Below are 23,725 nucleotides of genomic sequence, written 5' to 3'. Positions count from 1 at the left end.
ACCAAGCTTCTTTGAGCTACAAGTGGGAGTAGGGGGTTTCCGCAACAGGGAAAATCTGTACAGGAGATCCACCATGGTAATAAAGGTTCGGAATCACCGATTTAGTGTATAGGTCACCTATGCACATCGTGTAATGCCATAATTCAATACCACGGCCTATCACAGGAACTAGCGATAGTGATCTCAGACTCTAGACAGATCTGTCAAAAATTGTTTCAAACTAATTTTTTAATCCAAAATACTGTATGCTATGTAGGCCAGAATATTGGATAGGTCAAAATGATCAGAATCATTGAGTTAGCAATGGGAAATGCAGAGTTAGCTGCAGGTCAAGAGCAGAAACAATATTAAAAATGTATGGATGTGTCTAGATCAGTGATTTCTAACCCAGGGGGAACACCTGAAAAATGTGAGAAACTTCTATCTCAAAGAAGCTTAGCATAGGAGTGAATAAAGCATTTTAGAATTTTATATTCCGGCTAAGATTTGTTGCCTGCTTTACCTGTCCCCATGCCATTCATCATTGGGCAGGCTGAAATAGTGGTCCAAAACAACCCAAAAATAAACTACTTTTTGCACTCATTGCTGAATACCATATATAAATGGATCAAATTCGCGAATGAAAGTAAATGTTTACTTTCAAATTGTATCCAACTCAATTTGCTGATCACAAGCTAATATAATATCTATTATCTGAGCACATTTTATTTTGAAGCATTACATATTGACAATATAATTTGAAAATCTGTAAAAAAATTATTTCAAGTTAATGCTTTCCAGCTTATGTTGAAAAAAAAACTCCTTCCATCGTCGAGAATTTAATAGCACCTGCTTAAAAAACAAACAAAAAATAGAACACCCACCCACCATTTTTTCTATTCTGCAGTTAAAGAAAAAATTAGTGCAAATGACGGAGATGGCTAAATAAAATGTTCCCTGCTTTGTACAGGACTTCTGAAACACACAGTACATTTTACATTCACCTAGATTTGCATTGGGCAAATAAGTCCTGATTGTGGAACCTGCATAGTCTGGAAAGCAGTCCATATGAACTGAATTATCTATGACATGTACCTTCAGACACCCGTAATCTGATATTTCACATAAATTTAGACCATACCTCAAGAAGGAGCCTCTGGCAATGGTACATTTATTCAGGAGCCGAGATAGAGGGAGAAGAAAGTCTGACATTTTTGCTAATCTACAGTCGTTAACATGGAATTTCCATCTTAAAGGGCATAAAAGTATCTAATTTGCTGTAGCAATTTAAAGAAAAACACACTTGGCATTTCCTCTTCCTGTCTGAACATATACAGTAACCTAATTCCTCTGCTTATGGTTTGCAAAAAAAACCAAAAAAACGGGGAATGGGAGATTTGGCCATGGGTTTTCGTGTCTGTTCTAAGACACAGGAAATCCAATGTAAGGAATTAAATCTAATGTCATTTGCTTTATGTCAGTGGAAGAGATCCTAACAGATGAATAAATGGGCTGCTGATACAATAGTAGGCTCTATAAGTCCTGCTAGTTAGAAACATCACATGGACTCAGGACTAATGTCTGCTGCACGTGATTAAAGTCACCTAAAATTACTCCCATGTAGATACCACCAATTTACATGAAAGGTGGTAAACAAATACAACTACTCAATAAGTTTCTCACCTTGCTACACAAAATATTACCGGTTTGAACATTAGGAGGTCCAGAATTTGCCCTGAACATAAAATGTGTTAAGCGTCCACTGCTCCACAAGACAGCGAGGTGAACTGTTCCAGCCTGGGCATTAGTCATACAATGCATCATGGACTTCAGCACATCAAAAATGCATTTAGGAGCTCTTGGAGATGTTCTCCTAGATCATGCCATTCACGCGAATGTTACCTTGACATTTACCATCTACCTAAGCATTTTTGCAGACTTGGTCTACCCCTTCAAGGCATTGGTAAGCCCTAATGGCAATGCCATCTTTCAGCTGAATAATGTGCCCTGCCACATTGCAAAAATTGTTCAGGAATGGTTAGAGGAACATGATCGAGTTCAAGGCCTCCAAATTCCGCAGATCTCAATCAGATTGAACATTTGTGGGATGTGCTGGTAAAAGAAGTGCAATCCATGGAGGCTCCACCTCACAACTTACAGGACTTAAAGGATCGGAAGCTAAAGTCTTGGTGCCAGATACCAAGGGACACCTTCAGAGGTCTTGTGGAGTCCATGCTTTGAGGGCTCAGAGGTGTTTTGGCTGCACAAGGGGGACCTACACCATATTAGGCAGGTGGTTTTATTGTTATGGCTGATCAGTGGATGACACAGATGTGGGTGGTGATTTGGTGGTTTCCATTCACATACTGTCCCAATGATAAGAATGAATTTGCCAAAAGACAAAATGATAAAAAATTTTTACAGGAGAAAAAGGTTCAAGGATATCAAGGGCACAGTTAGGAATGATGATACTTTATTAATGCTACAAGTTTTGATGGAAAACTGCAATCTCCTTCAGGGTTTACAATAACAGGCAGTATATTTAAATAATTCTCAGATAGTAGGAAAACCTGTGTTTCAGCCAAAATTGTTGATATCCTTGGATCTATTTCTACTGTAAAACAAAGTATGTGTGCTGACTAATGCGGATCTGGAGAGCCCGGGATTCTATTAAAAGCTCTTATCCATGAAGTGAATGTTTTTCTGCAAATTAAATCCCTAGGGGCTGCAAATGAAAAAAAAAACAAAAACAGCAATACTAACCTATCCTTGCCTCTGGCGATCCTGAGCGGTCACTCCGGTGGCACTCCCACTGGTTGCTTCCATGCACATAGCATCTAACCACTGCAGCCAATCAGAGATCTCAGTGAGGCTCTCTGGTGACGAATCTGGCCTCTGAGCCCTCTGATTGGCTGCAGTGGTCACATGCAACATGCATGTACACAACCACTGGGAGTGCCGCAGGAGCATCTGCTCTGGATCACCGGGGAAAAAGTATAGGTAAGTATTGCTTTTTTGTTTTATTTATTGCATTTGCAACCCCTAAGAACAAAATTATCTTCCCGGATAACGCCTTTAAGGTGGAGAAGTGGCTTTATTATAAGTGTTTCTGGGTGATGGGCCTCTATTAGATGAGCAATTTTTAATTATTGTATTTTCTTTCATCAGACTTGTAACTTTTGGCCGTTCACCTTTCAGATTTGGGTTCGAGTGAGAGAGAAATCATCCTGAAGGAAAAATATTTATTTCTCTACTTTTCCCGATTTTACATGTGCTCTATAGTTTGTACAGCAGGGCTGTAGTATGTGCAGTTAATCATGTGGTTGTCAGCCATGCAATAAGGTACAATGATAGCTCCATTCTATGAAGGGAACATTTTTTCCTTAATCTATTACCAGGACTTTTTTAGTCTTCAAAAAGATTGCCTTAAAAACTGGATCCCAAAATGATATGATCCGTCAAAATGGTAATTCTGGCATTTCTGCGTAGTTATCCTACAGAACTTGTGTGCAACCATAGATCATTACATGTGTGTTCGGCACTATAGTATGTAGTAATCTACATGCTTAAAACTAGGTTGGCATGGCCCTGAAGGTCTCAAGCTCTGTCTGTAAAATTTTAGTGTGCCCTACGTGTGGCTGCCCTGGACACTCATGAAGAACTTGTGCATCTATGTATAACATGGTTGGCCATTCATCCGAATGACTGGCATGTAATTCTACATTTCAGAACGGAACTTTCTATCCCACGAGTAGAGGTTGTCTTCATGAGACAACCCCTTAAACAGGACTCAATAAATCACTGTTATTAATTCCGTCTGAAAGGAGAACAGTAAAGTCTAAAGGAGAACCCAATCTGGAGATCATCAACTTTTTGTGAATCTGGTGCGTGTCTAGCTCATCTTAATGCCCAAGTGAAGCCCTTTCTCAAACAAAGCCTCATTCTATCACTGATTTATCCAATTCCAAAATCTGAGCTGCTTTCGTGTGTATATCCAGTCAAATATTGAATGTCCAGCTAACCAGAACTTCAACTGGATTTAATCAAGTATCTCCCCATCCTGCACGCGTTTCTTAGAGAAGTATCGGAGACGTGAGCTGCTCTTCGTCTGTTTATAGATTATCCAGGAAGGGATATTATTCATTATGAATGAACTTGTATCATATGTTATTATAGCCTCATTAACCTGAACATTTGTTTTCATTGCATGCCTGTACATCGAGTTACAATACAAACACGGTAATGTTTGCCTTCAGTTGTACTTTTTATTTTGTAAAGAAAAATAACAAACGCACAAATAAATCCTGTTTAAAGCAGCACACCCCTTTTTTGCTCCATTTGTACATTGATGTTTCAGTGGGGTGCTGTGTGCATAAATACTTACCGATCTCCGCATCGTGTCGTTTTCGGGTCCAGCGCCGTCCACGTGATCTTCACTCTGACCTGTCGGAAATCACGGTCTTTTTCAGTAAACCGGAATTCATGGTGAGTGCATTCCTATGGGAGCCTCGTTCTGGTTCCCATAGGAATGCATTGAGAGCCTGACTTGAGATTGTGATTCGAGACAGGTCAGAGTGAAGATCACGTGGGCGGTGCTGGACCCGAAAACGACGCGATGAGGGGATTGGTAAGTATTTATGCACACAGCACCACACTGAAACACCAATGTGCAAATGGAGGGGGCAATAAAATAAAAAAGTGGTGTGCTTCTTTAACTTTACTGCCCCATCCAATACAGTTGACCCTCACGTTACAATATTAAATTGTTCCAGAGTGACCATTGCAAGTTGAGATGTTACTTTAACCATGGAACATTGGTAATAGGTTCCAAAGCACTAAAAACGCAACCCAAAAGAAGAATAAATGATTAAAGAAATATAAGCAGGTAACTACTGATAAAGCAAGTCCTTACATATCAAAAAAGTCAGAGAGAGCTGCTGGAAGCTGATGACAGGAGTTTCTTCAGGGTCCAATATACCATAAAAATAAAATGGAGCCATCCTCAGCTAGTGACCAAAGGAGCAGCTCATCCCGGCACATGTAGAGAACAGTACATATGTACTAGAGAGGCGCTACGGGGAAGTGATTCAGCCCATGGACATAAGTAATACAGTGCCCACTAATTGGCTTTACTTTCCCCCAATGTAACAACAAATTTTCGTACTGTGAGGTTAGGAACACACAGGGCGAATACGCTGTGTAAAAGTAAATAGTGTATCCGTCTTGGAAACCGCAGGGAATTCCACCTGAAAAAAGGCACCAAATTGTGGTGATTTTTCGGGCGGAATGTCCGCTGCGGGAAAAAAAGTTGATACTTACCACCCAGGTGTTGTCATGGTGACACGGCCCTCTGATCTGAGTACAGCCGGCCTCCTGGGATGACGCTGTAGTCCATGTGACGGCTGCAGCCTTTGATTGGCTGCAGCAGTCACATGGGATGAAACGTCATCCCAGGAGGCCGGCTGTACTCAGAGCAGAGGATCCCGTTGCTATGACAACGGCCGGGGGTAACCTTTTTATTATTTTTCCAGCAAAAAAAATTGTTTTTTCCTGAATTGCAATTCTTGGAGCTGCATCACAGCTTTTCCGCCGCAAAAAAATTGCAACATTAGCCTATTTGTTGCAGGTTTTACCTCCCAATTGAATTTTGTGGGGAAAACCAGCAAACAGAAGAGCAGAGATTATGCAGCATAAACGGACATGCTGCGGATTAAAAAACTGCACTGCAGGTCAAATTATGAACGGCTTTTCAACTGCTTTTTTTCTGCTGTGCGTGGATGAGATTTGTTCAAATCTCATCCAATCTGCCCTGCGCTGCGGATGTTCCACAATAAAATCTGTTGTATATGCTGTGTGTGTCCCTTCACTGAAGGTGGTTTAAATGAAAAGATGAGCGAGGGGAACCTAGACCAAGACGGTCTACTGCAAAAGTGCATGGGGGAGGGGAGCAATTTAAAAATAAAACTGTATGAAAAGGCCTTTGACAAGAGTGCACTGGCTGTTCCTCCGCAGTGTCCTGGCGCAGGTTGGCCTTGGCACTACTATGGTGGATAGGATAATGGCCTTGTACCATAGGCCTACTGCTCGAGTTCGTGTCAACGGACTTTTATCTGACTCTTTGTCTATCGCTAATGGCACGAGACAGGGGTGCCCACTCTCGCCCCTTTTGTATGTTCTGGTCATGGAACACCTGGCCGTGGCACTGCGGAGCAACCCTAATGTTAATGGTGTACGGGTTGGCTCACAGCATCATAAACTGGCGCTTTATGAAGACGATCTCCTAGTGTATATTACAACTCCCATGATTTCTTTGCCATCTTTGACGGAGGAATTTGAGCGTTTTGGTCATTTAAGTAATTTTAAAGTCAATTATTCTAAATCTGAGGCCTTGAATATATCTCTGGATGCTCCTCTGGCTACCCATCTCGCTCTGGTTTTCCCGTTCAAATGGCAACCAACGTCCTTAAAATACTTGGGGGTGCATGTCCCCACACAGCAGTTGGACCTGTATGCTCTGAATTACACGCCCATTCTGCATCGTACCCTGAAGGAATTGGCGGAGTATGGTGGGAACCGTATGTCATGGTTTGGGCGTATCAACGCGGTCAAAATGGATATTTTGCCCAAATTTCTTTACATCTTCCAGACCGTCCCTATTGTAGTACCATCGGGCTTTTTCAAGACCTTACATAGGGCCATAACTAAATTTGTGTGGGGATCCGCCTTTAAGCCTCGCATCCATTTTGCTGTCCTTAATCGGCCAAAGGTAGACGGGGGCGCGGGTCTTCCAGACTTTAAACGATACCATCAAGCTGCAATGATTATGCGCGTCGTAGATTGGTTCCGCTCGGAAACGGGTAAGCAGTGGGTGCGCATTGAAAAAGCTATGTCTCCTCTTGCATTGTCCTCTCTGCCGTGGTTTTCTGTCCCTTCAGCGACACGTGCTTTCTTTGCCTTTCCTCACACGTCAGTTCCTTGTGGTCTGGGAGCGAATGTTTGGTGCCGCGGGCCTTATTCATCGCCCGGGTCCTCTGACGCCTCTCTTTGATAACCCTTCCTTCCCCCCGGCGGTGGGTGTTGATACATTCCTCTGTTGGGGGAGAGGACAGGGTGGATATTTGGCTGAGACTCTTACTCCTGACGGTGCCATCTTATCAATGAATGCTGTCTCTGAGGCCTGCCCGGGGAGACGATCAACCTGGTGGTCCTATTTACAGCTACGCTCCTATCTTTCTTCCATGGGTGACTGTCTTGTTTTGCTACAGGATAAGACTCCTCTGGAACATTATCTATCCTTGACTACTGCCCCTTCTCATGTGTTGTCCTATTTACATGGGATCCTTCTGCCCAAATTCTCGTTCTCTCAACTGTCCTTCACTACTGCATGGGACGAGGAAATGGGGGTTCAGCATTCTGAAGAGGAATGGGGTACTTCTTTCTTTTTAGCTCACAACGTCTTGTTTCGCTCAAGAAAAGAACTACAAGATACTTACCAGGTGGTACCGTTGTCCTGCGTTGTTGAATAGGATATTTCCTGATGTGTCTGCTGATTGTTGGAGGTGTGGGGAGGCTCCTGGAACCATGTTGCATATTTGGTGGGATTGTCCCAAGCTACGTCCCTTTTGGGGAAAAAATTTTGACCTAGGTAACAAGCTCTTTCACACTGAGGTCCCGACCTCGGCTTCTATTGGATTGCTTTCCATCGTTCCTGGATCACTCCCACACCTCAAAAAGGGTGTCTTTAGGCATTTCTTGACTGCGGCGAGAACGGTGATACCTCGTCACTGGAAGTCTCATACTGTCCCTTCTTTGAAGGAATAGGTAACGGAGGTGAACGGCATAATGAGGATGGAGGAGTTGCTGTCCGCTGATAGGGGCAAATCTGTGCTCTTTGTCCAAACGTGGGCAGTGTGGTCTGGATTCCGGGGTGGTGCTGATCTATCTCTCTGGCTGGATGGAATGTTCTGAACAAATTCCGTGACCCTACTCTGTGCGCTTTGTCTGTATGTGTTTCCGTTTGTTGTCTGGTGTCTTGTGTTGGTGTGATATCACAATTGTGGCACTTATACGTACCAACTCTTATTTCACTGGTGCCTGGTCCAATGACTATTGCACTATCTTGCTGTACACATGGTACAGTTAGTACCAATACATTTCGATATATACTTAATTTGGATGGCTGGGAGGCTGCCTCCCACTGATGTTTATACATTTTATATACTGTTCTTACATTGTGAAAGTTTGTATATTGCACTGCGTGCACATTTCTTGGCAAAAATGTACAATGTTTTATATGCTGTTATATTTTCAAAATAAAAATCTTGATAAAGAAAAAAATAAAATAAAACTGTATTTATAGATTAATGTTGTTTACCTGAATATGTAAGCTTAATACGGATGGTGATTTATTTATTTATTTTTTTTAATAAAAGCAGAATTCTATTTTAGCACCTCACTTTGGATGTATTTTACTCCTAAAATGTGGGATTACGTCTGGTCCTCCGAGATCATGAGAATAGAAGAAGAGGACTGAATTTCTTAACTGTTGGAAATTCGGAAAAAACAGCCGTTCTCCGTGGATAATACTTTATCCATTGCTGAGAATGTCCCTATAACTTTGGTAAATTATAGTGGGATAACTAGAACATAAAAGTGGGGGTCTATATAAAAGGAGAATAATCGATCTGCTTGTTTGTCATGAGGGGGTTGATTGTTCTGAATATTAGTCAAAACGCATACCCGGACAAAAAACATTCTAGGAACGTGTCGTATGGCCTACAACAACATTATAAGCCTACAAAAGGTCTCGCCTCACGAACATGCCAACTGGACCATATTAGACGTTGTGACACCTTGTGTTGGTGCTATTCAGTTTGGGCTGCTTTTTGGTTTCATATGGCAGAATAGTAAATGCAGCAAATATTATAACTATATTATATTTACATGAATACTTACAATTTTACCACACTTTATAGTACTCTACTCAAGGCAACACATGTTTTAAAGGCAACTGTGGTGAATAATTGGAAATGATCTCATCTACTTTACCTTGCTATTAGCATGCCTTAAACTGAAAGCTTGGAGAGCCATTTTAATGCGGCATATATGTAATAGGAGACATCTTTTGCAGTCTGTAACCTTTTACCCTTGCATAAGCAGCAAACAGAAGTGTCAAGTAACGGTGTTTCATTTGTGTATCTATATGCAGCTAGATATCTGATATAACTAAGAGCAAAAATTTGGAAAATGAAAGCTTTGGACATTTACTTGTGCCTTCATAACATGTAATATGGAGAGCCATTAAGAGGGTAGGGTACATAAGGTTCTGCTAAATGTTGTTAGTGAGAGAACAGCGATAGGGCTTAAATTTCGCACTCTTTCCTTCAATCAATACGAGAGGCAAAGTTTCATCTCTGGGGCCACTAATGGCAGGAATTGCTGGAGCCAGCAAATGAGTCATGTTAGACCTCTGATTAGATGATGAGGCCATCAAGAACCTCATGTTACATCGCGCTTTATTCATGTGAACTGCAAAGGGTGAAGGAAGCACTGTGTCATTTTTTGTCTCTCCCAAACAAAAGCAGCGAACTGAAAAAAACCTCCAGCATGGAACGATCATGAGAGGCCATAAAAGATATTGTGGAAATTGTTTTGAACCCTTAACGCAACCAACAGGCGACAAATTGTAAGTCCCCCGCAAGAGTGAGTCTGTAGTTGGAACCCCATCGAGGATCCCTGCCAAGGTTGAATTTTTTAATTCTCTCACCATCATCCATCCAAAGGAGAACAGAAACGAATAATTTCCTTATGGGCCAAGCAAAAGAGAATGGGCAAACAAACAGCAGGTATGTAGAGGATTGTGCCCCTTCAATAAGCCATCACTGTATAGATTAATTTGTTTCAGATCCAAAGTCACAATGTATAAAATTAAAGGACGTCTGCTTTATAAGCTAAAGCTTGTTGTAACGTAAACTGATCATTGCAAATTCATAATGAAAAGTTAACATTTAATTTGAAGAGAAATTCAGCAGTGAGTGTTGGAAATTCTCAACAAATACTCAGAAGGTTATCACGTGAAGTCAACTTGTATTAAATATCTACAGAAGGCAAATTAAAATTTGAATGCTGCCTCCCTCATAGTGTAAGAAATATTAGGATGTTTTTTTTTAATTATTTTTTTTTTTTAAAGTGATATATGATAGATTAAACACCTTTTTATTAAGTGTTGATTATGTCTTTTATTATTAGTCCCTGTTCACACTAGAGTCAGGGCTTCCATTTAGAACCAAGCCATGACCGTTATACATCACCTGTTTTTACACAAACTAATGGGGTCCGTTAGGTTCCCATTGGGGTTTTTCAAATAAAAAATACTGGAACCCCTAACGGGCTTGAAAAAAAAAACAGTGGCAACAAAGCCTAAGAATTTGTAGAGATCAATTTATTTATCCGGTACAATTTAATATACCAATATTATATTTCTCTTTGCCATAAAGAAATAAAATAGTCATATATAAAAAAAATATAGACCTATAGATCTTGAGGATAGTCGACTTGCTCATGGTCATCTATACTTGATCCTAACGTAATAATTGGAATCTCTAAACCAGCATACCAGCATATATCCAAATAAGAGAACACACTCCGGGTTCATAAATATATACATACATTATATATATATATATATATATATATAGATAGATAGATAGATAGATAGATAGATAGATAGATAGATAGAGATAAGCAGCACTCTGCGGCAGATTCCAACACGGTAATGGGTGCAAGCAGGTAATTCAGATCCGTGGATTATAAGACATAAACGAAAGAAATCCCACAGCACTCCGATGGTTCCAAAAAGTATGTGATTTAGCAATGTTTCCGTCCTGCTATAGGACCTTTTTCAAGCCGGTCCTGAAAAAGGTCATATAGCAGGACATATATATATATATATATATATATATAACAGCAGAAAGCAGCAGCCCTCACTAGATGTAAACGTATAGGTGCCAAGAAAGTCGTCCCGATCCAAGGTCAGAGAAATATACAAAAGTAGAGATCTTGCAGCACTCCAAATGTGAAAAAATAGTGTTTTTATTCAGCCAACAAACAGCGACATTTCTGTCCAACAATAGGACCTTTATCAAGCATAAAGGTCCTATTGTTGGACAGAAATGTCGCTGTTTGTTGGCTGAATAAAACCACTATTTTTTCACATTTGGAGTGCTGCAAGATCTCTACTTTTGTGTGTATATATACATATATATATATATATATATATACACACACACATACATATACACACACACACATATATATTATATATATAAAAAATTTGGTCGTTGAAAACGGTATAGCTGTGATAGAACATACATTTGCTCCATTTGCATAGAACCAGTTTATACAACGGAAGTAGCTACTATGAATGGTATCATGTACCATTTTTTACACCCAATAAATATTTCTATGCATATTTCACACAACGCAGACATTTTCTCTGTGATAACTAGAACATCTTTCTAATCAATCACTTCACAAATGGTTTGCAGCTATACCGCCCAAAAAACAAGGATAATGAATATATCAATTCAAAAGCTTTAATAAAAGGAAACCATAAAAAACTTACAGGAACTATATTATGCAACCTTCAAAATCCTTTTTTTCTATTTAAAATGATGGTAGAAAATATATCCCATCAGTGCTTCAAAAAAAAGTCAAACAGGTGAAGCCATGAACACAAATTGAAGCAAGCAGCGAATCACATCATACAAGCTAGTCACCGTCAGAAACCGTACAGACCACATAGTGAAATGAGAGAGACCTTACAGTGGACTCCTGAGCCGCCTGTCAACTTCAGGAACGAGAGGAACTGAAGCAAGTACAGGAGTGTGTGAATTGCTGCCACTGTGCTGCTTTATATATTATTTTTTCATTTTCTACATAATAAGGCAAAAAACATGGCACTGAAATCTAGAGCTTTACTGCACTACTTATTTCTTATAGAATTGCTCTTTGGACATGTCCCTTGCACCAGCATCCGTCCAAAGATACTTAGAGTGGGTTTACATGCTTCGATAATGCGTATGATTCGCCAATTGACAACTAATTTTGATTTTAATCGTCTCTGCATGTAAAGCAGGCGATTACTTTAGACACAGTAGTTGAAATAGAGATTGCAAATCTTCAGGAGTGTTAAAAACGTTAATTGTAAGAAACACCATCGGTGTAAGCACTGGGAAAGTTCCTGTCACATACCCTGAACGTATCCACGGGGCCCCTACACCTGGCATATGCCAAAAACGTACCCTTTTTTGCTGAAAAAATTCCCCAAAAAATGCAATGTATTCCTGTTATAATAAAACAAAAATATTTTCCCATATGCCCATGCTAAAAGTTCCCTGTTTATCAGACCTTTTTTCCGTTATCTGATGACAGATAAGTATTTTCTTTATTCATTTGTGATGCTTATATTATTATCATTTCAATAGATAATATGCAACACAAAATATAAATAAGTAAAACAAAAAGCTAGTTTAATTCCAGATGCTTAGTGCAATGGTGTCCTAGCATCATAATAGAATGACACCAATTTCCAAAAACGGCACAATTTTCTAAATATTACCAAACATACATAAGGCTATGCTCACATCTGCATTTATATTCCCATTTTGCATAGGAATAGAAAAACATGCAAAAAAAAAATGGGGAAGTGCCGGATCTGTTGCATGACTGACACCAACACAACTCAACGGAACCTATTGATCTTAATGGGTCCCGTCTTGGTTTCCGTAATTTTAGCTGAATTGTTTTTATAGAAGCAGTTCTGTTCGAAATTGCGACACAGCCTAAATGAAATAATCAACAAGTAAATGAAAATATCTTTCACAATTCTAAAAAATTTATTTGCTCAATGGGTGACAGGCAACTAGTTTAAAGGCATTTCCAATTTCCAAATCATAACATATCCGAAGATACTTTTGTCGGGAGTCCATGAGCTGGGACCCACTCAGCCATTGCTCTATTGAAATCACCAGCTTTTCATGAGTGGAGATCCTGAGTTAGGCCCCATGCACACGACAATAGAACTTGTCCGTAATTGCAGACCGTAATTACGGACCACAATTACAGACCAATTCACTTTTATTGACCACGGACACCTTCCAGTATATTTGCGGGAAGGTGTCCGGGCCGTAGAAAGCCTCCGCAAAAGATAGGACATATCCTATCTTTTGCTTTTTATGGACCGTCCCCCCATACTTTGCATGGGAGCATGGAATGAAAATGCTGGTTGCTGTCCGCGTCCGAGCACGGCTGCGTGCATTGGGCCTTAGGCTTTATTCACACAGCTGTATGATGGAAAATATTTAGTGCCAAACATGGGATTGGATCTAGTCATGGGAAAGCAGAAAAAACAAACCTGTGGGAAAGGTTTCCCACGATTTGATGTAATCCCGTTTTTGGCTCTATAGATACGATTCTCACACTGAGCTGCAATATAGTGGTCTGAATAAATCCTTATGGGAATTTACAGTCAGACCTAAAAGGGGTCTAGTGATTTACCAAGTGTGAGGACCTCTTTGTTCTGGGCACTATGGAGGTCTCTGTTAAAGAACAATCTTCTAATGTTTAAAATTACATATCAGAAGATTTGAAAAATTAAAATTATGAAAAAATACTATAATGATAGTAATAGAAACATTCCCAACCTGCAGACAAGTGATAGTATAAACATGTAAAGTAAATATGTGAGTATACAACTTACCTGAGAGCAAAGTAGCATGACCAGCTCCACCACCGATGTACTGGACTTCATGCAAACGAGTCCTTAAAAAAAAAAAAAAATACATTAAAAATTAAATGCATTAAAAAAAAAAAATACTGATTTACAGAATTGTGATAACATAAATATCGATATCCTTTACTTATAGGCAGGTGGGAAAAGTCAGAGCGGTTTAGTTACTTGGTAGTTCCCAACCACTGTTAATAGTGGTACTTCACACTTCGCACATATAGTACATATAAAGGTTATAATAATATTGATAATCTTAATATTACAAAGGCCGGCAGATGACCTGGTATCGAGCTTGCACTAAACCGGTAACAACTGCTATGTAAAAATTTTCCGGCACAGTGCAAATAACAAAAAACAACTCACTATATAACACAATCGTCACGTCCTCTTTCACATAATCGACTATACATTACAAAGCACAAGGAGCAATGAAAAACTATTCTGTTTAGACAAAACAGAGACTAGACTAATCGAAAAAATAATTCCTAAGTGTTTATGACCCAAATTTTGCGTCGTGACCCCGGACAATTCCTAACAATATGCTTAGGACCAATCCCATATCGATAATCAAGATGGTTTTAATAACTTATTTTCTTGGGATCCTAAATACATCAGAAATCACGTAAAAAGTTAACTTACTAAACCCAAAATAAATCTCTATGATGAATCAGTCCTTTATGGAGCAGCAGGTAGAAGTTGTTGTAAAGGACACAGGAATATAAATATCTCATGACTTAGGTGCTCCGCTATCTGAACGCTCCCACTTACACATAGAATTGTTCTGTTATTCGATCTGTAATAGCCAAATGCTGTATACAACGGCCTACTATTGTGAAAGTTAATGCGGATTTATGCTGCAATATATACATGTATTTTGGTCAACACATTAAATTGTCAGTCACTATAAAGGCTTTTCAAAAAGGTGAGAAGTTGCATGCTACAGCTGAACTGGCATTGTAAGGTGCACCATCTTATTTATTACAGGTCAACTATTGGAAGTATACTATTATACCATAACAGATATGTATACAGAAATTGTTCACAAAGAACAGTCATACCTATTAGAAGATTTATTTGAAATATTCCAGCTACAATTGGAAGACGTATCATTCAGTGTTCTATATATTAAGGAATTACTTTTTGGAGCAATTGCTCCCAATTATATTTTTTTACATACGTGTCCTGTTGCGTATGATCTGCAATGTTTAATAGGGATAGGAAATCAAGTGTAGCTTTGGGACTCAATCTGATTTCCAAGACAGAAATTGAAACGACAAAATATTAGAATTGATTAGTGCCACTTTAAATTCTAGGACATCTTCAGCCGTTTTAATAGGGGAATCAGAATGATCTTTTTATCAGTTGCCATGCCATGGTCAGCAAGTTTAATAATGACATCAAGATAAAATTCTGCTTGTAGCTATCCATTATACACAAGTAAAAATACTGCTAGGTAAGGTTTCATAGAAAACGGCAAATAATTCCATGCCCTGAAATATTATAGCCTATGTACCTCAAAACCAAAAGGTACACTATAACTTGTCCGACTTGAGTTATTCTACATACACAGAAACTGCTCCATAAGAAGAGATTGAAATCTTTTTGGATGTTTCTCTATCAGTTAGTATACCTAAATTAAAGCTCCCAGTAATGTAATCTAATGCATTCAATATATGTAACATTGTTCAAAAGTGGAGTTTGCATTTAACTTAATACAACTTTACTATGACATTCTTAAAAAATAACTATCCCAAAATTTTTATTCACTCCTTAGGGGTTGTCCAGTCATAAGAAATGGATGGCCTATCAGGATAAGCCATCAATATCTGAGCCGTGGGGGTCTGACTCCCAGCACCCCCATCGATCAGCTGTTTTGAAGGGGCTGCTGCTTCCCCTTCAATAAGGTCACTGCTCGTACTATGAATTCACTCCAATGGGAGAAGGGTGTAATACTGTGAACCACACCTACAAGTGTGTCGGAGATTTACAGTACGAGCAGATAAGGAATGAAGAGGAAGTAGTGCTCGTAAGAGAGCCACGGCCTCTTCAAAACAGCTGATCGCCGGGGGTACTGGGAGTCGGTCCCACACCAATGAGATATTGATGGCCTATCCTGACAATAGGCCATCAATTTCTTATGACTGGAAAAACCCTTTAAATTAGGAGCTGTAGATGAGGGTGTAGTTATATGGGGTGCAGAGGTAGACCTTGAACCTGGGCCCTGGTGTCTAGGGGTCCCTCCTGCCACATAAGTAGACACCAGTATTAGCAGATGGCAAGTATGGGCTCTGTTACCGATTTTGCATCAATACCAAACCACATTCGCAAGCTGGAGGAAAAAAAATCAGCGCAGACTTTAGGGGGTGTGAGCAACAGTGGTTTGGAAATTTTATTCCATTTAATGCCAGAAAATGGTGCAAAAAGGTGCGCAAATTTCTGCCAATTTCTTTTTGTGGCTCAAGCACAACCATTCAAAATGCACTTTCGATTAAGACTGGCATATAAGAATGAGAATGAGCTGCAATACAAGGCACAGGCATGGGTGGTGCGGTTTCTGGAGAAAAACGCAAACCCATTTGTTTTCTAATCCTGGACAACCCCTTTAAGACAAGACTTATAACCAAGTGGAATCCTATCCCATTCTTGACACTAAATCTACAGCACTTGCACAGTCTTATTATGCTCATGTGAAAACGGTCTTCACAGATATTGAATGCACACAAGCATATACACTGAATATACTAGATCTCAATATACTAAATACTGTGAAGGGATAGTAACTGTGCATCTGATGACTTACTGAGAAGAAACTGGCACATGACATCCACAGTTCAGTTTCCTAAGGACAGCATGCATGGTATATGTAAACGTCCATCCAAATCATGGAAAGGGATTATTTAATAAGGAAGATTTAGGTAAACCACATGGATTGGTGGAGAAGAACAACAGCCATCAACATTCAGTTATGGAGTCCATGTGCTTATATGTAAATGTTTAAATACAGTCCAAAATATTTACAAATGTTTAGAACATGGAAATATTCAGAAAATTCTTTGGGGTACTTGCTGCCAGCTCACAGTCTGGTGATTCCAGCCTGATTTGAGTAGAAGATTACATCACTGGGGCAACCGAGGAGAACAGATATTCCAAAATCGAGTCAAATCTAGTAAGAATCATGTTCATTGTATAGCTATATCTCCCACTATGGTTTAATGTACCAAATGCAATGATTAAAAGAATGGGTGCGTGACGGCTTCTTATATAGCTGCATATTGGGCACAGCAGAATTGGCATGGGGGCATACTCCTATGGAGTTACCAATCTCATGAGCTAAAAATTAACACACACACAGACCATGGCAATCCCCATATTAATTAGATGGCAGGATCAACGAACATCACTATAACCTGGACAGGATTAGGGGCAGGAGTCCATGGCTGTGAAACCGGGATTTATCCTTGGTGAAATAAAGAATTAACAGTTGTCTTCATAGCTAGAGGTTTGGTATGTACTGAAGATAAGAGCTAAGAAGTCATACTACTTCTCGGTCATAGAAGTCCAAGTTAAATGCCGGCATAAATTCCTAGAACAACAGTCATGTAATGAAGAGGGATTATAATCCGAATAACACAATTCCCTTGAAAGGAAAAGGTGTATATACTTATCTGGTGTTTATAGACACACAAGTTTCAATTGTTAAGTATCAGTCAAGAATTATAGAGGTCCTGTGCTTTTAAAAATGTATTTCAATAGAAATTAAAATGAAAATTTTTACAATTTGATATGGGCCGTGAAAATGAGTGCCGATCAACTAGACAACTCGTTGATCGGCACTCGATCGGTTATGTATGGAGATGAGCAATCGTTACAGCGATCGTTCGTCCACATACATTGCCATCATGTCGGCAGCACATCTTTGTGTTTACACAGGGAGATGTGCTGCTGACTAGCGACCATATTATTGGCCGCATAAACAAGCAAATCAGTCGATGAACGAGTGTTTGCTCATTAAATCCCTGCTTACACAGGGAAATGATCGGGAACAAGAGTTCATATATATATATAGCTTTCTGGTGTAAAACAAGTAGCACATTTTGGCACGTCATATTAACGGCCAAATATGTGACTTTTCACTATTCTCGCCACTTTTCAAAAGTGACAATTGGCTGGAATTTATCATGAGGAAGCGGGGCCTTCCATGGATAAACATATTTACCAACAAAATTCGGAGTAAATTCTAGCACAAATCTACCCCGGCATAAATGTAAATGGTGGGCTAAATAATTTGTGATTTGACGTTGACGTTCTTTAGTTTAAGACTGGCTTTGCAAGTCTTAAACACCAGTCTTAAAAAATTTCCCCCTAAACATTGATAAATGTTCTATGGACTCTTTGTTTGCAAAGTCCCTCCCAAAAAAATTCTCACTCACAGCAAATAATGCCTTGGAATACTAAGTATTCTAAAGCACTATACAAATATTTGATCGTAGCTTCAAGTAAATTAAAGTTTAGCTAAAAAAAAACAAAAAACCTTTTTTTCATCAACCTTCTCGACATTTGACGTAACTGTACATCATGGCCGGGAAGGGGTGAGGTATGAAGCGGGCTCACTGACGGAGCCTGCTCCATACTCATTGAGTGTTGGCTGTATGTAACAACCGACACTTCACTGCTGGGGTCAAACTAAAGTGCTTAGTAATGTAAAAGAAAAAAATTACAAATATTAAAAAGGAAAAAAACTACCTTTTCCCCATTTTTCCCTAAAGTAATGTAAAAAATAAGAAATAAAACATAATTGGTACATATAAAATTCCGAACTATTACAATATAACATTACTTAATCCGCAGGGTGAACGCCATAACATTTTATTTTTTTTATAAAACATTTCTGTTTTTGGTCACGAAAGCTCCACAAAAAAGTGAATAAAAAATTATCAAAAAGTCGTACGTTCCTAAGTAAAAACTACAGGTCGTAGTTTTGTTTTTAAACAAAATAGTTTTTTTTTTTCTTTGTAAAAGTAGTACATCATAAAAAAAAAAAAAACTATATAAATTTGGAATCACCGTAATCGTATTGACCCGCAGAATAAAATATGTCGTTTTTTCCCACACTTAACGGGGGGAAAAAAATGAAATGAAAAAAATAAAAAATGGCTGCAGCGGCAAGGGGTTAAAAAATATTTCATGGTTTAAAAAAGTAAACAATAAAAAAAGAATACATATAGGGCAGTGCCGCAATTGTAACAATCGTTCAATAAAGTCAAAATAAAATATACACTGCATTGCACATTGCAAAAAAAATACGTTTTGGCTCTAGGAATGAGGCAACGAAAATATGATAAAACGTGCTTTTACGGTGTAAAAAAACGAAAACACGAGAAAAAACTGAATTCTGAATGATCCGTAAACTTAAGTTAAGTTAACCGCTTCCCGACCGCCCACTGTATATTCACGTTGGCACTTGCTGGGCTCTGTGCAGTGCCGACGTGAATTCACGGTGGGTGTTAAAAGCACGATCCGGGTGTCTCAGAGTAGCGCTGACACCCGGATCGCGCTGTTATCACCTGCCTCTGGTCCCGGAGATATGATCGGGACCTGATTAGTTCAGGTCCCGGTCATGTGATCGCAGGGAAAGTGTGTTGTAGCAACGAACTGGAAAGTTTGTTGCTATAACAAACTGGAAAGTTTGTTGCTACAACAAACTTTCCCGGGGACCTAATGATCGCTCGTTCCAGTCCCCTAAAGGGACTTTTGGGAGGTTTCCACTGTTTTGGTACCTCAGGGGCTTTGCAAATGCGACATGACACCCGAAAACCATTCCAGCTAAATTTGAGCTCCAAAAGCCAAATATTGTTCCTTCCCTTCTGAGTCCTGGCGTGTGTCCAAACAGCAGTTTATTACCACATATGGTGTATTGCTGTAATCAGGACAAATTACTTTACAAATTTTGGGGTGATTTTTCTACTTTATTCATTGTAAAAATTAAACATTTCTATAGATTTTCATTTTCATGGCCTAATTCCACTAAATTCAGCAAAAAACCTGTGGGGTCAAAATGCTAACTATACCCCTAGAAAAATTCCTTGAGGGGTGTAGTCTTCAAAATGGGGTCAGTTTTGGGGGGATTCCACTGTTTTGCTGCCTCCAGGGCGTTGCAAACGCGACATGGCACTGAAAACCAATCCAGCAAAATCTGCACTTCAAAATCCAAATGGCGCTCCTTCCCTTCTGAGCTCTGCTGTGGGTCCAAACAGCAGTTTAGTACCACATATGGGGTATTGGCGTAATCGGGAGAAGTAGCTTTACAAGTTTTGGGGTGCTTTTTAATCTTTATTCCTTGCAAATATTTTTTTTTTAAATATTTTTTCAGAAAAAAAAGTATATTTTCACTTTCACAGACTTACTCCAATAAATATAGCAAAAGACCTGTGGGGTCAAGATGCTAACTATACCCCTAGATAAATTCCTTGAGGTGTGTAGTTTCCAAAACCCTCTCACTTTTGGGGGATTTCCACTGTTTTGGCACCACAAGACCTCTTCAAACCAGACATGGTGCCTAAAATATATTCTAAAAAAAGGAGGCCCCAAAATCCACTAGGTGCTCCTTTGCTTCTGAGGCCGGTATTTCAGTAAATTAGCGCACTAGGGCCACATGTGGGATATTTCTAAAAACTGCAGAATCTGGGCAATAAATATTGAGTTGCATTTCTCGGGTAAAACCTTCTGTGTTACAGAAAAAAATGTATTACAAATGAATTTCAGCAAAAAAAAAGAAAATTTGTAAATTTCACCTGTACTTTTGCTTTAACTCCTGTGAAGCGCCTAAAGGGTTAAGAAACTTTCTGAATGCTGTTTTGAATACTTTGAGGGGTGCAGTTTTTAATATGGGGTGATTTATGGGGTCTATCTAGTACATAAGGCCCTCAAAGCCACTTCAGAACTGAACTGGCCCCTGTAAAAATAGCCTTTTGAAATTTTCTTGAAAATGTGAGAAATTGCTGCTAAAGTACTAAGCCGTGTAACGTCCTAGAAAAATAAAATAATGTTCAAAAAACAATGCAAATATAAAGTAGACATATGGAATATGTAAAATAGTAACTATTTTGTGTGGTATTACGATCTGTTTTACAAGCAGATACATTTAAAATAAGAAAAATCGTAATTTTTGCAAATTTTCTCTAAATTTTGGTGTTTTTCACAAATAAGCAATGAATTTATTGATCAAATTTTTCCACTAACATAAAGTACAATATGTCACGAGAAAACAATCTCAGAATCGCTTGGCTAGGCAAAAGCATTCCAGAGTTATTAACACATAAATTGACACGTCAGATTTGAGAAAATGGGGCTGGTCATGAAGGTCAAAATGAGCTCGGTCTTGAAAGGGTTAACATAAGAAAGTTAACAGCATAAAAAAAATACAAAAAAAAACAAGTAAATTGCCGCGTTATATTTTCCATTTCCCCTCACCCAAAAAAAGTTGATAAATAAATGATATGTACCCCAAAATGGTTCCACTAAAGACTTCACCTAGTCCTGCAGGAAACAAGTTATCATAAGGCTACGTTAATGGAAAAAAAAATAAAAAAAAATTGGGCTCTTGGAATGCAGAAATGAAAAAACGAAAAAGATTGCCAAGTCCTGAAAGCCCAAAATAGTCCTGGTTTTGACGAGGCTGAGCTATTGCTAAAAGCAATACAGATAAATTTATATATGAATGCGAAATGTGTTAGTGAGATGTAGCTTAACACTTTAATGACCAGACTCTACTAACATTGGTACCCTTTAGGACACAGCCTGTTTTGGCCTTGTGGACACAGATGATTTTTTCAAATCTGACATGTGTCACTTTATGTGGTAATAACTCCGGAACGCTTTTACCTATCCAAGCAATTCTGAGATTGTTTTCTCGTGACATATTGTACTTTAGGTTAGTGAAAAAATTTGGTCGATAAATTCAATATTTATTTGTGAAAAACTTCAAATTTTAACAAAAATGTGCAAAAATTAGCATTTTTCTAAATTTAAATGTATTTGCTTGTAAAACAGATAGTAATACCACACAAAATAGTTACTAGTTAATATCCCCCATATGTCTACTTTATGTTTGCATCATTTTTTTTCACGTACTTTTATTTTTCTAGGACGTTCCGAGGCTTAGAACTTTAGCAGCAATTTCTCATATTTTCAATAAAATTTCAATAGGCCATTTTTTCAGGGACCAGTTCAGTTCTGAAGTGGCTTTGAGGGCCTTCTATTAAAAAATGCCCATAAATCACCCCATTTTGAAAACTGCACCCCTCAAGGTATTCAAAACTACAATCAGAAAGTATTTTAACCCTTTAGGCGTTTCACAGGAATTAAGGCAAAGTAGAGGTGAAATTTACAAATTTCATTTTTTTGGCCAAAATTCATTTGTAATAAAAAAAAATCTGTAACACAGAAGATTTTACCAGAGAAACGCAACTCAATATTTATTGCCCAGATTTTGCAGATTTTAGAAATATCCAACATGTGGCCCTAGTGTCCTAATGGACTGAAGCACAGGCCGCAGAAGCAAAGGAGCACCTACAGGATTTTGGGGCCTCCTTTTTTTAGGAATATATTTTTGGCACCATGTCCGGTTTGAGGAGGTCTTGCAGTACCTAAACAGTCGAAACCCCCAAAAAGTGACCCCATTTTGAAAACTACACCCCTCAAGGCATTTTTCTAGGGGTATACTTAGCATTTTGACGCCACGTTTTTTTTGCAGAATTTAGTGGCATTAGTCTGTGTAGATGAAAATCACCTATTTTTCTGTGGAAACATAGAATTTTTTCATTTTTACAAGGAATAAAGGAGAAAAAGCACCCCAAAATTTGTAAAGCAATTTCTCCCGATTACGGCAATACCCCATATGTGGTCGTAAACTTATGTTTGGACCCACAGCAGGGCTCAGGAGGGAACGAGGGCCTTTTGGATTTTGGAGCGCAGATTTTGCTGGATTGGTTTTCAGTGCCATGTCGGGTTTGCAACGCCCCGGAGGGACCAAAACAGTGGAAACCCCCCAAAAGTGACCCTATTTTGGAATCTACACCCCTCAAGGAATTTTTCTAGGGGTATAGTGAGCATTTTGGCCCCTCAGGATCTTTTTTAGAGCTAAGGTGACCAAAAAACAGCGATTTTGGCGCTTTAAATTCTTTATTTATTACAGCGTTCACTGTGCGCAATAAATTACGTTTTACTTTATTCTGCCGGTTGGTACGATTACGGCAATACCATATGTGTATAGTTTTTATTACGTTTTGCAGCGTTTGCACAATAAAATTACGTTTCTATAAAATAATTTATTTTCTGGGACACGCTATTCTGAGCCGTAACTTTTTTATTTTTTCGTCAAAAAAGCTGTGGGAGGTCTTGTTTTTTGCGGGACGGGTTGTAGTTTTTATTGGTACCATTTTGGGGTAAATGCGACTTTTTGATCACTTTTTATTCTATATCTTGGGAGGGGTGGTGACCAAAAAATAGCGGTGCTGACAGTTTTCCGTTTATTCTGTTTGCGGCGTTCACCGTGCGGAAAAATTAACATCATAGTTTCATAGTTTGGGTCGTTACGAACGCGGCGATACAAAATATGTGTACTTTTTTTAACGTTTTCATTTTTTATAGGAAAACAAAACCTTTTGTTTTTACACTTTTATAAAACATTTTTATTAACTTTTTTTTACTTTTTACACTTTATATTTTTGTTTATTAACATTTCTTTTACTTTTTACACTTTATTTTTTGACCTGCAACTCTGATCGCTGCTAGAATACATTACACTACCTAGGTAGTGTAATGTATTCCAACTGTCAGTGTGACGTCACAGTCACTCTGACAGTTGGTCTACGAGGATCAGCAGAGGCTGATCCTCATAGGCTGACATACATGGCAGACCTGGGGGCCGTTGTCTGGCCCCCGGGTGCCATCACAAGC

At 38.9% G+C, this 23,725-nt stretch overlaps 1 protein-coding gene across 7 annotated transcripts in view; it reads right to left on the bottom strand.

Annotated features, from left to right (window-relative positions):
* NBEA (neurobeachin) overlaps positions 1-23,725 on the bottom strand; it is a 575,138-nt gene that overhangs the window by 253,631 nt on the left and 297,782 nt on the right. For all 7 annotated transcript variants that reach the window (XM_075851713.1, XM_075851718.1, XM_075851715.1 and 4 more), the window contains one exon: positions 13,739-13,800. In XM_075851713.1, coding sequence (XP_075707828.1) covers positions 13,739-13,800 — 62 coding nt within the window. The remainder of the gene's footprint in view (positions 1-13,738; positions 13,801-23,725) is intronic.

Source organism: Rhinoderma darwinii, chromosome 2, assembly GCF_050947455.1.
Source record: "Rhinoderma darwinii isolate aRhiDar2 chromosome 2, aRhiDar2.hap1, whole genome shotgun sequence".
Lineage (NCBI taxonomy): Eukaryota > Metazoa > Chordata > Amphibia > Anura > Rhinodermatidae > Rhinoderma > Rhinoderma darwinii.
Note: the sequence above shows the minus strand (reverse complement) of the source record. Positions and strands in the feature narration are given on the sequence as shown.